Source organism: Colobus angolensis, unplaced genomic scaffold (assembly GCF_000951035.1).
Source record: "Colobus angolensis palliatus isolate OR3802 unplaced genomic scaffold, Cang.pa_1.0 Scaffold377, whole genome shotgun sequence".
Classification (NCBI taxonomy): domain Eukaryota; kingdom Metazoa; phylum Chordata; class Mammalia; order Primates; family Cercopithecidae; genus Colobus; species Colobus angolensis.
The window spans coordinates 282,051-299,196 of record NW_012117121.1 but is presented as its reverse complement, the minus strand read 5'-3'; the positions used below and the strand labels follow the sequence as shown (position 1 = coordinate 299,196).

The 17,146-nt window shown below is 51.0% G+C and overlaps 1 protein-coding gene across 1 annotated transcript in view; it reads right to left on the bottom strand.

Moving 5' to 3' along the window:
• WNT9B (wingless-type MMTV integration site family, member 9B) overlaps positions 1–17,146 on the bottom strand; it is a 56,012-nt gene that overhangs the window by 3,467 nt on the left and 35,399 nt on the right. Inside the window, exon 3 of the mRNA XM_011953904.1 lies at positions 1,178–1,434. Within this exon, the coding sequence (XP_011809294.1) occupies positions 1,178–1,434 (257 nt within the window). The remainder of the gene's footprint in view (positions 1–1,177; positions 1,435–17,146) is intronic.

Sequence of the window (17,146 nt, the reverse complement as noted above, 5' to 3'; positions counted from 1 at the left end):
GACAGAGTCTCGTTCTGTCTCCCAGGCTGGAGTACAGTGCTGCGATCTTGGCTCACTGCAACCTCCACCTCCCAGGTCAAGCAATTCTCCTGCCTCAGCCTCCCGAGTAGCTGGGATTACAGGCACCTGACACTATGCCGGCTAATTTTTGTATTTTGGTAGAGATGGGGTTTCACCATTTTGACCAGGCTGGTTACAAACTCCTGACCTTGGCCTCCCAAAGTGCTGGGATTACAGGTGTGAGCCACGGCAACTGGCCAACTGCAGTTTTTAAATATTTGTATTTTTAGTAGAGACGGGGTTTTACCCTATTGGCCAGACTGGTCTTGAACTCCTGACCTCAAGTGATCCACCCGCCTCAGCCTCCCAAAGTGCTGGGATTAGAGGCGCAAGCCACTGCACCCAGCCTGGAAGTTCCATTTAAAATGGCAACTTGCAGTCAGAGGTTAAGGGGCAATTGACAGGGAGACCCACCCGGAGCTGTGTCCTCAAGCCAGATTCCCTCGTCCTTCCCCTTCAAAAGTCCTTTCCCTTTAGTGAGGGAGTCGCATGGTGATCTGTGTTCTCCCTTCCAGACTGCATGGTTCCCGAGGGCAGCTGGGGTCTTGTTCAGCATCTGGCACAGTGCCTGGCTCACCATGAGCCTCCACGGATGCTTAGTGGGTGGGTGGAGGTGGGAGGGAGGTAGAATGGGAGTGGAAGGGAAGGAGGGACTGATGGATCGATGGATGTGATGTACAAAGGGACAGATAAAGGAGTGAACAAATGCATGGCCTGGCTCGTGTCATCGGGCCTGGAACCAGCTGCTGCCCATCCTCATGTCTTCGTGTGCCTTGTTTTGTGTCTGTGTGTGTGTGTGTGTGTGTGGCAGAGGGAGACGACTGGGGGACCCCCCATCTCATCTGTGGGCTTCTCCAGGAATAGGCTTGTGTCTCCTTCTCTCTTTGATCTTCCTTGCCGCTCTGCTCCCCCAAACCTGAGGCTGGGCCACACCTGGCCTTCAACTGTCCCTCATTAACTCCCGGGACTCTTCTCATTTGGGACTGTGCTAGGGCAGGAAGGGCAGTGTGGCCTGGGCACAGGAGCCAGGAAAAAGGAAAGGGCAGCCTCTCCCAGTCTCCTCCTCCCTGAAGCCTTCTTCCCCCAGCCCTCCTCCTCCCCTGGCCCTCCTCCCCACCTCTCTTGAGCAGGCCCATCCTGCCCTCCAGGCTACAGTTCCAGCGCTCATGCCGGAACTGGAACTGGCACTCAAGCAGGCCGAGGTGCGCAGCGTCCCGCAGGGTCTCAGCCAGGCCAGGCTCCCTCCGGCAGAGCTGCTTCTGCCGCCGGGACAGCTTCAGCAGGTCACACTGCTTCAGGTGGGCCCCGCCCTGTGCCGGGGCCGCCGCAGTGCCCAGTCCTGGGAAGGGCGTCAGGACCTCCCGCCCGGTCAGGCTAGAGAGAGTGAGAGGAGGGAGACGAGTGAGCCTTGGGGATGGTGGTGACGGGCAAGTGAAGGGAAGAGGCCTCCTCAGGGGCTTCATCTACTGCCCTTCTGGGTGGCAGGCTGACCCCCTGGAGGTCCTGTCCCCATTTTACTGGAAACCAAGGTTCACGTAACAAGGGTTGCTGCAGGACCTTAATCCTGCATTCCAGATTCCAGTCTCTGCTCTTCTTATCCACCCTGTTTCCCAAACTGGCCCAGTTAGAAAAATCATCTGGGGTGCTTATTAAAAATATGCTTTCCCAGGATCCATGCTGGGCAATTCTGGATCTGTTGGTTTGGAATTGGGCCTGGGAATCTGTATATTTACCACAGTCCCTGGGCAGCTTTTGTGATCTGGGAAGTCTGGGAAATGATACGCAGAGTACTGGTGACTGCCTGGCCAGGAGAGCCACATTCCTAAGAGGGGGCAGGCAGAGGGGATGTGGACGTCGAGCGGACACCCAGCCAAGGTCCCCCGACATCCCTTTCTCCCTCACATTATGCTGCTGCCCAAGTAATGCCATACCAATCTAACATGTTTCCGTAATTCCCAGATAGATCTTCAACCATCCGACCACTCGGTGCCTGGAACAAATAGATGCCTGGGGAGACAAGGGGATGGAAGGAAAGAGAAAGGAAGGAAGGAAGGACTGATGGATGGCTAGATGAAGGTCTAGGAGCTGAATTCCCATCAGGCCATCAGTCCCAGACTTCTTGTTCTCCTGGATTGAAAGTTCATCAATTCTGGAGGCAAGCTGCCAAATTCTAAGACTGACATTCTAGCTATGCAATCTTGACACCTTGGTTTTTTCCCTTCTGGAAATTGGGCAGCATAATCTTCTCCACCTCCTAGGGTTGCTGGGAGGATTATATGAAATGGACTAATCACAGTGCCTGGGACATGCAGGCCTACCTTCCTACTAGCTGGAGCTTCCCAAACTTCTCTCATTTTGCAAGATGCTTTACTCTCTAGCTAAGCAGAGTCTCCCCTTTATCCAGATGAGGAAACGAAGGATTTATGAGGAGGCAGTAACTGGCCTGGTCATACAACAGATCAGGAACAGGGTGGGAATTCGAATTAGAGTTTGCCTTCCCTCTTCCCAGAAGCTCTCTGTGAGATGGCTCTGCTGGTTCAAAATGTTTGCTGTCCTATACCCTGGCGCCCCCAGTGTAGGTGGAATATACATCATTCCAGGACCCAGCCCCAAAGAAGTAACCCCGTTCTGGGACATCCTGGCCTCATAGCCAGGGTAAAAGATCAAAGGTGGGCTGGGTACAGTGGCTCGCGCCTGTAATCCCACACTTTGGGAGGCCGAGCAGGTGGATCGCTTGAGTCCAGGAGTTTGAGAGCAGCCTGGGCAACAGCAAAACCCTGTCTCTACTAAAAATAGAAAAATAAGGTGGGCATAGTGGCACAAGCCTGTAGTTTCAGCTACTTGGGAGGCTGAGATGGAAGGATAGCTTGATCCGGGGAGGTGGAGGCTGCAGTGAGCTGAGATCGTATCACTGCACTCTAGCCTGGGCAACAGAGCAAGACCCTGTCTCAAAAAAGAAAAAAAAAAAGCAAAGGTGGAAGCAGGCAATGGCTCTTAGGGCTCCTGCTTGGATGTGGCACTTGCCACTGTTGCTGATGTGCCACTGGCCAAGGTAAGTCCTGTGGTCAAGCCAGGAGTGGTCAGAGAAGCCCACGTTCCTCTGAGCCAAGGGCACAGTTCTCCTGTTTGGAGCCACCTGCCTTAGCCAGAATGTCTGGCTGGAAGCCATGCCCTCTCTATATGCCCCAGAAGTTGGAAGCCTAACCAGAGGGTATGTGGTCTGGCCAGGCCCCAGGTGCCCTCAGAAATCACCCATAGATTCCACACCCATCAGGTGCAGTCAACCCATCATGGAGCATATCTCCGAAACCTCCGAGCAGAGACAGATGCTATCGGGCTCCCCCTGGCCCAGCCTGGCCCTGGGCTCCTCTCCCAGACAGGGTGAGGGCAGGGACCTGTTAATCATTAATCTGGGGGCAAATGGGTAATTTTCCAGTCCACCAGGTCTACACCCAAACCCCTCCCTGCAGCCTGGCAGGAAACCCTCAGAGTTTGACCCTTGGCAGGTCCAGAGCAGAAATGGATGTCAACTCCAGCTGAGGAGGCCACGCCTTGACTGGCTTCCAGTGTGGAGGGCAGCTTGGGGGCTGCAGTTACCTTGCCCTCAAATGTCCTCCTCCTCATACTGAGGGCTGGTGTGAGCAGCAACTTTTGCTCACACAACTCCTGTGTTTCAGAAACTGGACCTCCCTGGTAGCAGCTGATTGACAGAGGGGAGAGCAAGCAGGGAGTAATGGAAATTTTGGCCAATGAAGCTGCATATCCTTCCAGACCTGCCTCACATGCCATTTTAAGAATAATACCCGGCCAGGCGCGGTGGCTCAAGCCTGTAATCCCAGCACTTTGGGAGGCCGAGACGGGCGGATCATGAGGTCAGGAGATCGAGACCATCCTGGCTAACACGGTGAAACCCCATCTCTACTAAAAGATACAAAAAACTAGCCGGGCAAGGTGGCAGGCATCTGTAGTCTCAGCTACTCAGGAGGCTGAGGCAGGAGAATGGCATAAACCCGGGAGGTGGAGCTTGCAATGAGCTGAGATCTGGCCACTGCACTCCAGCCTGGGCGACAGAGCGAGATTCCGTCTCAAAAAAAAAAAAAAAAAAGAATAATAGCTATGATTATTACATCACTATAGCTACATTATATGTCATATGATACGACATGATATATAACATATGATTATGATTTTTTGAGACAGTCTTGCTGTGTGGTCCAGGCTAGAGTGCAGTGGCATGATCTCAGCTCACTGTAACCTCTACTTCCTGGGTTCAAGCAATTCTCCTTCCTCAGCCTCCCAAGTAGCTGGGACTACAGGTGTGCGCCACCATGCCTGGCTCATTTTCATATTTTTAGTAGAGACGGGGTTTCACCATGTTAGCCAGGCTGGTTTCAAACTTCTGACTTCAAGTGACCCACCCGCCTCAGCCTCCCAGAGTGCTGGAATTACAGGCGTGAACCACTGCACCCCGCCCAAGCTATGTTCTTGTCTGGGACTCCCCTATAGTGTAGGGTGAAGGCTCAAAGTTGGTTTGTCTAACTAAAGGCATCATCCTTGATTATGACCTCTGACATCTGAAGAGTGCCAGAATTCCCTAGGCTGTACTTGGGAGCCAGACCCAGCAAACCCCTCCACTCATTCAACAGGCATCTGGTTTTTGTTGGTTTGTTTGTTTGTTTTTGTTTTTGGTGTTTCTGGCATGGAGTGGGTGGAGGCCAGGGATGCTGCCCAGCACCCTGCAGTGCCCAGAACGGCCTCACCCCACCACAATGTCCACAATGCCCAGGGGAAGAGACCCTGGAGGGGTCAATGGGTCTCAAACAGTGCCCAGCTCTGCATGGCCAGCGTTGTTGGGAGCTCGGTGGAATGCAAATCCTCAGGCCCCACCCCAGAGGCATCTGTTTTTTAAATTTCATCTAATGGACCCTGAGATTGATGGCTCAGAGAGTCCAGTATCAAGTCGGTTAATTTTATTAGTGGTAATGACACTTAGTAGCGATTAATGACCAGGAAAGGCAGCCAACCGCATAGAGGCCTCAGGCCACATTGGGCCCTGGTCTGCCCAGGGCTGCTCTCAAAGAAGGCTCCCTGGCACGGCCTTGGGAACCCCACGGGGCCCATGAAGACAGCCTGGGAGGCCCAAAGACCCAGTTCCCCTCTGTTTGTTTTCTGTGTTGCTGTTTGAGATCATATTTCCTTTGAATAAATAGTACCATGGCATCACATGTAGAAAATGACCATCTATTTTCCTAAACAGTGAATTATCCTACACCTGCTCAGCCCATGGCTTCTGCTGGGAAGGTATCTTCCTAGACCCCATAATAATTCTGGCTGTGGCAGGCTCCAGCCTGCTCAGAGGTCAGCAGGCACAATGTCATCCCCTGGAAGAAATCATACTCTTTGGCATCCCAGGCCTGCAGACACCGCTCACTGGGTCCTTCTGTGAAATCTCAATTACCCAGTTAGCTGAGTGCCGAGGGGGTAAGATGGACAACTGGAGAAATTTGAGTGGGCTTCCTTAGTCTTATGAACCCAGAAAAAAAAAACGGTTATTTTGGTGTTTTGTTTTGTTTTTTTTTTTATGGAGTTTCAGTCTGTCACCCAGGCTGGAGTACAGTGGCGAGATCTTGGCTCACTGCAACCTCTGCCTCCCGGGTTCAAGCGATTCTCCTGCCTAAGCCTCCCAAGTAGCTGGGATTACAGGCATGCACCACCAGGCCCAGCTAGTTTTTTTGTGTGTTTTTAGTAGAGATGGGATTTCGCCATGTTGGCTAGGTTGGTCTCAAACTTCTGACCTCATGTGATCCGCCCACCTCGGCCTCCCAAAGTGCTGGGATTACAGGCATGAGCCACCACACCCAGCCAAATACGGGGGTCTTAATGAAGACACTGCCTTGTGGCGAGTCAGATGCAATCAGATCAGTCAAACAAGTAACCAGGGCTCTGAACTAAAGGGCAGAGGAAGGATTATTTGCCAACTTGCTAATTGCTCTTCTGGGCTGGGGGCTACTGCCTGGCTCAGGTGCTCCTGAGCCTCCTAGGGCTCCCACTCTTATCAGGCTGCACCTGCTCTGGCCCAGCTACCTCCACTATTCCTGTCTGTCTCAGGCTCCCCCAGACTAACTTCCAGCCTCTCTTTTCCTATTAAGAAAGCTATGACCCCAAGTGAACAGCGGCTGCCTCCTCCCCTCTCTGCCCCCAGTCTGTGTCCCTCTGCTCTCTGCACTCTCACCCCATGGTCCTTGGTGGTCAGGTTGATCATAAGACCAGAGCCCCCACCTCCACACATACAATGACCTCTGGCTTGGACCCCAGGGTACCCCCAACCACTTGACAGACTAGCCTGTCTTTCTCTAGAGTGGGAGAAGTCAAGGGTGCCCCTCAGGGCTTCATCTCACACACACTCCCACCCTCAGATCTCTTCCCACCTTCCTGAAACCTCCTGCCGCACCTCCTTTCACACTCTCCAACACACACCCCACCCACAATTGTGGCTAAAGCTGCCCTATTGGGGTGACCTTGAAGGAAGCAGAAGATGGCTCTCCCAGGTTTTAGGGAAAGCCTCCCAGGAGACTGCTCTGTCCAACATCAGCAGGACCCCAGGGACCTCACCCTTCAATAATCACCCACCCCCAGCCTGGAGAGTGGGGCCCAAGGATCTCATGCCTCAAGGCTGTTCTGGCCTGGGTAGTCTGGTCCCAGGTCTGACTCACTCAGAGGTGACCTCAGGGTTGCCCCCTCACCAACTGAGCTCATTCCATCAAACAAATACGTCTTAACTCATGGGAGGGCATGGCTGGAGCCAGACTGCCTGGGTTCAAATCCCACCTCCACCTCTTCCTAGTTGTGCTACCTTGGGCAAGGTGCTTTACCTCTCTGTGCGCTGAGAGCAGTGCCTGGCATACAGTAAGCTCCAGATAAGTATTTGTCATTATTGAGCACCTACCATGTGCCAGGTACAACTGGGACACTGTCCTGCCCTCAAGCGGACCGCCGTCTGGAGGGAAGCTGGTTGGATTCAGGAGTCCCCCAAAGTCTCTCAAGGCCCCAAGAAGGGGAAGGAAGAGGAAGCTTTGAACCGGCCTGGCTCCTTGAGGAAACACCAGGAGCTGCTCAAGGACCCAGATCAGAACTCCTGGCACCATGCGGGTGAGAACTTGATCCTGACCTGTCCCATCCTGCCTGTAGGAGGCCTGGGGGTGAGGAGGAGGCACCAGGAAGCTCTCAGGGAGCACTCCAGGCTGTGTGGGGAAGACACAGTGGGTGGAGAGCTTGGCTTATCACCTGAGAGTGCTCCAGGCTCTGTTCTTCCACCTAGTCCCATCCTAGTTTCTGCTTGAGAGGGTCTGATGCTTTCGGCAGAGGCTATCCCCAGGACGTGGTGGGTGGGTGGCACAGGACAAGGCGGGTGGTTTCCAGGGCACCGGGTAATGCCAGTGTGTCTGGACTCTTAGCCGGAGGGTCCAGGAGTGGTACATTACACCAGGGCCATGCCAACTGCAGGCAGCTGCCTGGGAACCAGGAAAACCTGTGCTGCCGGGGGTGCTGGCCTCCACCCTGAAAAACCCCATCAGATGCTCCTGATAACAGGCTTCCGCTGCAGGGCTATTTGCATGGTGAGTGCGCCCTTTGTGCTTTCATCTCAGACGTCTCAGTCTACCTCTCCTGGCCCTCACTGATCCCCCTACACACACAAATACACACACACACTCACATTTGCTCTCACACACATTCACACTCATACACACACACACACCTGCACTCACACATACTCACACTCACACACACTCACACATACACACACACATTCTCACACACATACACAGTCACGCACACACACACTCACACCCCCCTAGCCCCTCCCCTGCTCTCCACTCCCGACCTCTTCCCAGCAGCGGTGAGTTCAGTGAGGGCAGTGCCTGGCCCAGTAAGAGAGGGCACCATGGCCCTGGGCAGCCCTTCTGTGAGGGCTTCTCTCCCCTCCTGCTTGTACACTGGGAGGCCCCAGATTTCCCCTACTATGAGCACACCCTCTCCTCCACCTTCCGGACGCCTTTCTCTTCTACAGCAGCCAATGCCACCTTGCACCTCCTCCATGACGTCCTGCAGCCAGGCACTTTCGGAAGCTACTGTTTCCTACCTTCCTACCTTTATGCCCAACTCTCTCCACCCCCTCTTTTCACTTACTCGCTCATTCATTTATACCTCTATTAACTGCGTATCAATAAAAAAAAGTACAACTATAAAGGATTTTTTGGTCAGGTGTGGTGGCGTGCACCTGTAGTACCAGCACTTTGGGAAGTCAAGGCAGGTGAATCACTTGAGCCTAGGAGTTTGAAACCAGCCTGGGCAATGTAAGTGAGACCCTGTCTCTACAAAAGAAAAAATTAAAAAATTAGCTGGGCATGGTGACACGTGCCTGTGGTTCTAGCTACAGGCTAGGAGGATCGCTTGAGCCCAGGAGGTCAAGGCTGCAGTGCGCCATGATTGCATCCCTGCGCTCCAGCCTGGGCGACAGTGAGACCCTGTCACACACACCAAAAAGGACTTTTCTGAGCGTCAGCTTTGTGCCCGGCCCACCCACAGACCTTGACACCACTTGTTCCTCCTGTCTGGCTCCCCCACCCTCACCCCTGAATCCAGCCTTCCTTCCCTCCCCAGCTCTCACCCTCCATCCCCATGAACCCACCCTGAGGACTGAATCTGGCCACACCTCCCCGCTGGAGCCCACTCCACAGCTTCGTCCCCCACCCATCCCTGACTCAGAAAGGAAAGAGCCGGGTCCGGCTGTGGGCTTTGTCTCTCCAAGCACAGCCCCACTTCCTGTCTCACAGCCACAGACCCGGCTGCCTGCAAGGGATGAACACATCAGGGAGATGTGTTCAGGGGCTAAGTGGGCAGTGAGCAGCTCGCACAGTGAGCACGCTTTGCATCTCAACAATCCCTGGCATTTAGAGTGTGGCTAGTTCAACATCTGTGAAGGAAATGCTTCCTCTTCTTCCTCCTGTCTCTCTCCCCCTCCACTCAGGCTCGGGCTGAAGCCAAGGAGAGGAAACCTTTGTCCCTGGCACGCATGTGTCAAGTGTCACAGTGGCTGTGGAGGGTCCCCAAAGTCATTCCTGCAAAGAAGAATCCATCACCTCTTCAAGTCTGTGACTATAAATATCTCCCCTAGTTCCTATGCTGAGTCCAAACATGCACCATTCAAATCATTATACATGAGAGCTGCAGAAACCCTTTAAGGTTACCAGGCCCAGAAGTTTTGCTCTGCTGGCTCCTGGAAGGTGTCCTGGAGGCTGTGTGGGGAAGCAGGAGGGCGAGGGTGTGCCAAGTGTGCAGGTCTCCGGTGCCCCACAAGTTCATGCAAGATTGGTCGTCCAAGGCGACCCACTGGCTTGGTAGCAGGGCTGGGTCTGTGGCCCAGGTCTCTTGATTGCTTCCACCAGGACTGGCAGTTTCTGCCTGCTGACCCAGCACGTCAGGGAAGCCAAACCAGCCATCACCACAGCAGACATCTAAGGTGGTGGAAATGCAAGACAGCTAGGTTTTGAGGGGAGGAAGCCTGGTCAGGACTCCTCTGACCCCCTGGGTGCCCCAAGGGTGGGCCCCCAGGAAGTGAGAGAAAGACCCTCTGTTTAAAGGCTACTTTCCCTGGTCTGAGATTCAGTCTCTTTTCAACAAAAAGTCAGGAATCAGGCTTACAGAAGTGGCCTACCTATTCATACTAAAGTGTGAGGGTCTGATACAATGCCAGTGCTTGAGAACACACTTGGCTAGATAGAGGGAAGATCAAAGGAGAGGGCCTCGTACGTGAAGAGAAGGAGTTGGGGGAGCTTGGTGTGGGGATGAGGAGGCAGTGGGTGGGAACTTCAGGGAAAGGCAAATCATGGCTGAAACCGCACTCCTGCTGGTAAGTTCCTACCCAACCAGGGTACTGGGTGACTCTGGCTGGGTGACTCCAACCAAGTTATTTAACCATGACGCGTTGACCAACTAACTAGTTTGGCAGGCTCTTGAATGCACCCTGGGCTCTGATCACCCTCTTCCCATGCACAGGCAGGCTCAGGCTGGGCTTGGGCCCTGAAAGGGCCAGGCATCTGGGGAATACCTTGTGTGTGACCCCTCAAGGATGAGGACAGTGCCATTGTTCGCACAGGCTCTAGGCAGAGATGTTCCATGCTGCAGATTCCACTTGTTCTCCTACAGGTCCCACGGATGGCCCACACCCTCCGCCCAGTTCTAGGGACGGCAGGAACCTCCCTGCCTGATCAAGGATCCACCCCCACAGTAGTCCGGGATACCTGCTGGAACGGATGTAGTTGTGAGCAGCTCCCTTGGGAATAGAACCACTAGGACTGTCCTAAACCCAGAGCCAGCCAGGGCTGGAGCAAGGGGCTCCTCCCCTCAGCCAGGCTAGTTCTCTCCCTGTCCTCTGCCATGTCTAACTTGGTCCGACCTCCATGCCATAACCTCTGCCTGGGATACCTTCTCCTAGTCCAAAAGCCGTCCTGGATCCCCTGGAACCTTTTATAGCCACGTCCTTTTTTAACACTTGACTCAAAAATGCAGAGACTGGGAAAGGCGATCCTGAGGTCCCACACAGCTCTAGCATGATTTTTTTGTTTGCCTCCTCCAGGAAGCCCTGCTTACTTGCCAGCCCCATCCCCCTCTAACCATCCTCTTTCTTTGTCTTCTCCAACTTTCATGTATATAGTGCCATCAGTTCTGCATGGCTGACACGTCTTTCTTCCGCTTCAAAGCTGTATCCTGTAAGGTCCTTGGTAAAGGCCATGGTTTTCCATACCCTGAAATCTATTCTTTCCCAGTCCAGATGCCTGCTCCTCCCAAGCAGATGCTCCACAGATACCTGCTGGCTGCATATTATGCCCCTTAGGTGTCTAACCCCACACAAGGAGTGTAGCTCGGGGCTCTCCCTCAGCCTCCCTGCAGTCCCACCCTGCTGGCCTCACTGTGGTCTTGCTCTCTGGCTGCAGAGGCTACCACCTAACGTTACCCCACCACCAAACCTTCCCAAGCTCAGGCTGGGCGGGCTTTGGGAGGGCGTGGCTCTGCAGGAGGCTGACTGTGGCCACGCCCTCCCTCCCCTGTGACTGATTGCTGGCATATGCTCTCCCCATTGCCAGATCTCCGGGCCATCTGGCCCTGGTCCTCAGCCCCTGTGGGGCCCTCTACCTTGGGGTCTGAGAGCCAGGCCGGTTCCCTCTGAACCTCAGTTCCTGGGGGAGAACTGTGCTTGGGTAGCCTGGTGACACCCAGTGAGGACCAGCCAAGCATCTGGCCTGAGTCTTTGTTTAAAACTCAGCTTAGGCTGGGTACACAGTGGCTTATGCTTGTAATCCCAGCACTTTGGGAGGCTGAGGGGGGCAGATCACTTGAGGTCAGGAGTTTGAGACCAGCCTGGCCAACATGGTGAAACCCCATCTCTACTAAAAATACAAAAAATTAGCCAGGTGTGGTGGCAGACGCCTGTTGTCCCAGCTACTCAGGAGGCTGAGGCAGGAGAATCACTTGAACCCGGGAAGCAGAGGTTGTAGTGAGCCAAGATCCTGCCACTGCACTCCAGCCTGGACAACAGAGCAAGACTCTGTCTCAAGAAAACAAAACAAAACAAACAAAAAAACTCAGCTTGCACAACCTCTTGTGGTGACATGGGCTCAAAGTTTGCCACAGGTTCACAAACCTTTATCCACAATTCCAAATTCCAGAAAACTCAGAAAACTACAAGTTTTTTTTTTTAACAATTGTGGTGAACTCATATGGCAGCAAGCCCTGACCCAAACCAGGGAGAATATTGTGGTCTTTGTTTATCCCAACCTGTAGATGTCTTCCTGCAAAAACAATAGACTCTATGACAGGTGCTGCCCTCGACCTTGCTAGAGGAGCTGTTAGCCACGGAATATACAATACATTACCTTTCTATACTTTTACTTTCTTAATTTTTATTTTTTAATTTTTATTTTTTTCTGCCTCCCCTACCTCCTATATTACTTTTCTTTCTTTTTCTTTTCTTTCTTTCTTTTTTTTTTTTTGAGACGGAGATTCACTCTTGTTGCCCAGGCTTCGGTGCAATGGCACGATCTTGGCTCCCTGCAAACTCCGCCTCCCAGGTTCAAGTGATTCTCCTGCCTCAGCCTCCCAAGTAGCTCGGATTACAAGCGGCTGCCACCACGCCCAGCTATTTTTGTATTTTTAGTAGAGACGGGGTTTCACCATGTTGGCCAGGCTGGTCTCAAACTACTGACCTCAGGTGATCCACCTGCCTCAGCCTTCCAAAGTGCTGGGATTACAGGCATGAGCCACCGCACCCGGCCTGCTTTTCTAAAATTCAAAAAGCAATGTTGAATTCTGACAGCATCTGGCCTCAAAGGGGTTGTAACATCAGGAAAAACAAACCCTTTGGTCCTGCCTTAAAACCAGCCTCTTGGAAGTTTCCAGGACTGACCAGAGCTTGGGAGTTGAAGTCTCTCTGGCTCTGACTCTTCACCCTCCTCTTCAGCCTTCATCTCTCCACTGAGGGGCTTGGGTGTGGAAGAGGCCACCTTATCCCCCCAGCTCATGTCTGCTGCTACCAGCATGCCATGAGGCGCTGGGTGTGGCTGATTTCTGGAGTCTGATGGGGATAAGTCTCTGCTCTCTGCTTTGTGTCCAGTTCCCATCCTGACAGAAGCCAGGCCATGGCTCCCAGTTGGCCAGGCCTAGGTGAGGTAGTATGTGCCCCAGAGAGCCCCATGGAGGCAGAAGATGAAGGAGTGAATGGGACAGGGCACAGAGGGAGATTCCAGGGGAAAGGAAGGGCCAGTGAAAAGGAGAGGGCACTGCCCACCAAGACATTCACTGCAGACCAGGGAGCAACGCTAGGGACTGTGGGACTCAGCCAACAGCAGGGCCCCGAGGTCTCTACTGAAGGAAGCTACAAGTGAACTGAAGACCTGAGCGCCTGAAAAATTGGCTAATGAGGCAAGAGTTTGAGACACACAGGGCAAGAGATACCCAGGACATGTGCCAAGTGCAGGGCCTGGGCCACAGGGTAGGGCTTAGAGGGACAGAGCTGCCCTAAGGGGGCAGGCCTCCGATTGGGGTTCCACTGCCAGCGTAAGGCAGAGATGAAGACGTTGGCTTGGATTCTGACAGTTTCTCCCCAACACGCACACCTATAAATGAGGATAACTGACCAGGTATGATGCCCTGTGCCTGTAATCCCAGCTACTCAGAAGGCAGAGGCGGGAGGACTGCTTGAGGCCAGGAGTTCAAGACCAGCCTGGGCAACATAGTGAGATCTCATCTCTTAAAAAAAAAAAATAATAATAATAATTAGCCAGGCATGGTGGTGTGCAACAGTATTCCCAGCTACTCAGGAGGCTGAGGTGGGAAGATAGCTTGAGCCCAGGAGTTCAAGGCTGCAATGAGCTATGATCATGCTATCGTACTCCAGTCTGGGTGACAGAGCAAGAACCTATCTCTCTAAAAATTTTTTTTAAAAAGTGAAATTTTAAAATAAGTGAGAATTATATCAGCACCTACCTCCTGGGTTGCTACAATGTAAGGCTGAAGTAATACACATAAAGTGCTGAGCACAGAAAAGGCTGGGATTGTTCTGAATTGTACAGTGGCTGGGATACAGGCACAGAGAAGAAGGAACAGATGTTACCACCAAAGACTCCTCTTAACTTGGGACGCTGTATGGCAGACCGCTAGATTTCTTGGAATCCTTATATAGAGATAGCATTTTAATACTTACATATACATTTATTTAACCCTTACAACAAGCCTAGGAGATCAAGATTAGCCCATTTTACAGATGAGAAAACTGGGGTCAGAATGGTTATCTGACTTGCCCTGGGTCAGTCAGTAAGCGGTAGATGGAGATTTGAACTCTGATCTGTGTGACCCCAAGCCCAGTGCCCCTTACGCTATAAGAGGGCCTTGGGCCATGTCCCATCCTGCTCATGCTGATGCCAGGGTGGGAGTCATCCTCACAGCACTTGGCCCACCTCCTCTTGAGCCCAACTTCCTCCTGAGCACATAATCCCAAAGGCACCAGGACTTTTCTTCCTTAGGATATTCCAGCCTGGGAGTCTGCCAGCCCCGCTTCCCTCCTCTCCTCCTTCCCATTCTCAGTCACAGAAAGTCCACCATCATCCACCGAAGAGGCTAGGCTGACTCTCAACTCTGGAGCCCAGCTCCTCAGGGGTTACAGCTCAGCCAGGGACAAGCTGGCCTAAATTCCTTCCCAAAACACAATGATTCTTATCAGCGATGTTTGGCTTTCAATCTACCACCCCCAAAGCACTAAAATTTCTTTTACCCTTTCCTCCCTCCAACTGTGTTTTTCTCAGGCCCCAATTCAATTTCTAAAAATGTGGGGGTTTAAAAAATAAAAACAATACCATCCAAATACATAGAGTACATAGGAAGAATTTCTTTTTAAAAATTTTCAATGCCTGCACACTGAAATCTAGAAAACACTGCTGAGAGAAATTACAAAAGCTCTAAATAGAAAGATATGGCCTGTGTGCGAATCAGCAGACTCAATATTGTCAGAGTGTCAATCTTCCATAAATGGCTGTATAGATTCAGTGCAATCCCAGTCAAAATCCCAGGAGGCTTTCATGTGGATATTGACAAGATACTACTAAAATTTATGCCGAAACACAATGATCCTGAATAGCCAATGCAATTTTGAAAAAATAGTGCACGGTTAGAGAACTTACAGTAAGTAGTTTCAAGACTTACATAAAGCTATAGTAATCTAGGAATACAAAAGACTTATCGGGGAAAACTTTTTTTAAGTTACAGTAATCAAGGCTGTATAGTATTAGCATAAGGATAGGCATATAGATTAATGAAACAGAATAGAGTGTCCAGAAATAGGCCCACAGATATTGAATCAATTGATGAGCAACAAAGATGACAGTGGAGAAAACATCAACATTTCAACAAACGGCACCGAAACACATGGACACGCATGTGCAAAATAATAAGCTTGCCCCTTACTCCATGCTGTACACACTAGTTAACTCAAAATGAACCACAGACTCAAGCGTAACAGCTAAAATTGGCTGGGTGCGGTGGCTCACGCCTGTAATCCCAGCACTTTGGGAGGCCAAGGCAGGTGGATCACCCGAGGTCAGGAGTTCAAGACCAGCCTGGGCAACATGGTGAAACCCCATCTCTACTAAAAATACAAAATTAGCCAGGCACGGTGGTGGGCATCTGTACTCCCAGTTACTCAGGAGGCTGAGGCAGGAGAATCACTTGAACCCAGGAGGTGGAGGTTGCAGTGAGCCAAGATCATGCCACTGCACTCCAGCCTGAGCAACAAGAGTGAAATTCTGTCTCCAAAAAAAAAAAAAAGAAAGCTAAAATTATGAAGTTTCTAGAAAACAGGGCTGGGTGCTGTGGTTCATGCCTATAATCCCAGCAGTTTGAGAGGCCAAGGCAGGAGAACTGCTTGAGCCCAGGAGTTTGAGGTTGCAGTGAGCCAAGATCATGCCACTGCACTCCAGCCTGAGCAACAAGAGTGAAATTCTGTCTCCAAAAAAAAAAAAAAGAAAGCTAAAATTATGAAGTTTCTAGAAAACAGGGCTGGGTGCTGTGGTTCATGCCTATAATCCCAGCAGTTTGAGAGGCCAAGGCAGGAGAACTGCTTGAGCCCAGGAGTTTGAGACCAGCCTGAGTAACATAGCAAAACCCCATCTCTACAAAAAATAAAAAATTAGCTGGACATGATGGCGCATGCCTATAGCCCCAGTTACTCAGGAGACTGAGGCAGGAGGATCACTTGAGTCCAGAAGGTCGAGGCTGTAGTGAGCTGTGATTGTGTAACACATTTAGTTTCCTTATGGGAACTATTTATACCCATCCCCCATGGCTCTAGAGGAACGGCTCTGAGGATCAGGTGAGAGAAGGGGCTGTACGAAAAAGTGATTTGTAAACTGCAATACTGGTTATTATGTTTTTATCACCATCAACAGAATTAGGCTCCAGGCTCACTCAAAAGCAGCAGAAGCAACTCTAGCCTGGAGGACGGAAATTCTCAAAAAAAAAAAGGGAAAAGAGAGTCTCTTGCTCTGTTGCCCAGGCTGGAGTGCAGTGGCACAATCTTTGTAACTTTCGGGCAGGCAGAGATTTCTTGGGTAGGACACCAACAAAGCACAAACCATACAAGAAAAGGTTGATACACTGGACTTCATCAAAATTAAAAACATCTGCTCTTCATAAGACAACAATAAGAAAATGAAACGGCAAGTCACAGGCAGGAATAAAATATTACCAATACTTGTGACAAAGACTTGTATCCAAAATATATAAAGAACTCTTAGGCCAAGTGGCCCATGCCTGTAATCCCAGCACTTTGGGAGGCTGAGGCGGGTGGATCACCTGAAGTCAGCAGTTCAAGACCAGTCAGGCCAACATGATGAAATCTTATGTCTACTAAAAATACAAAAATCAGCCGAGCATGGTGGCGCATGCCTGTAGTCCCAGCTACTTGGGAGGCTGAACCATGAGAATTGCTTGAACCCAGGAGGTGGAGGTTGCAGTTAGCCGAGATGGTGCCATTGCACTCCAGCCTGGGATACAAAGTGAGACTCTGTCTCAAACAACAGCAACAACAACAGCAACAAAATATATAAAGAACTCTTACGATTCAATAAGACGACCCAATGAAATGATATTCAAATGACCAATATACACATGGAAAAATGTTCAACACACCATTCATCAATGGGGAAATACAAATTAAAACCACAATGACATACTACTACATACTTAGGAAAATAGCCACAAGTTAAAACTGACGATAGCTGACCATAGAATATGGAGCAACTGGAACTCTCATACATTACTGTGTAAAATGGTAAAACCACTCTGAAAAATGCCAGTTCTATAAGTTATGCATATATCAACCATATGACCCAACAATCCACTCCTAGACAGTTATCCAAGAGAAATTAAAACATGCACCCACAAAAAGAGGTATACATGGATGTTTATACCAGGTTTATTTGAAATAGTCCAAAACTGCAAATAACCCAAATATCTTTTTTTTTTTTTTTTTTTTTTT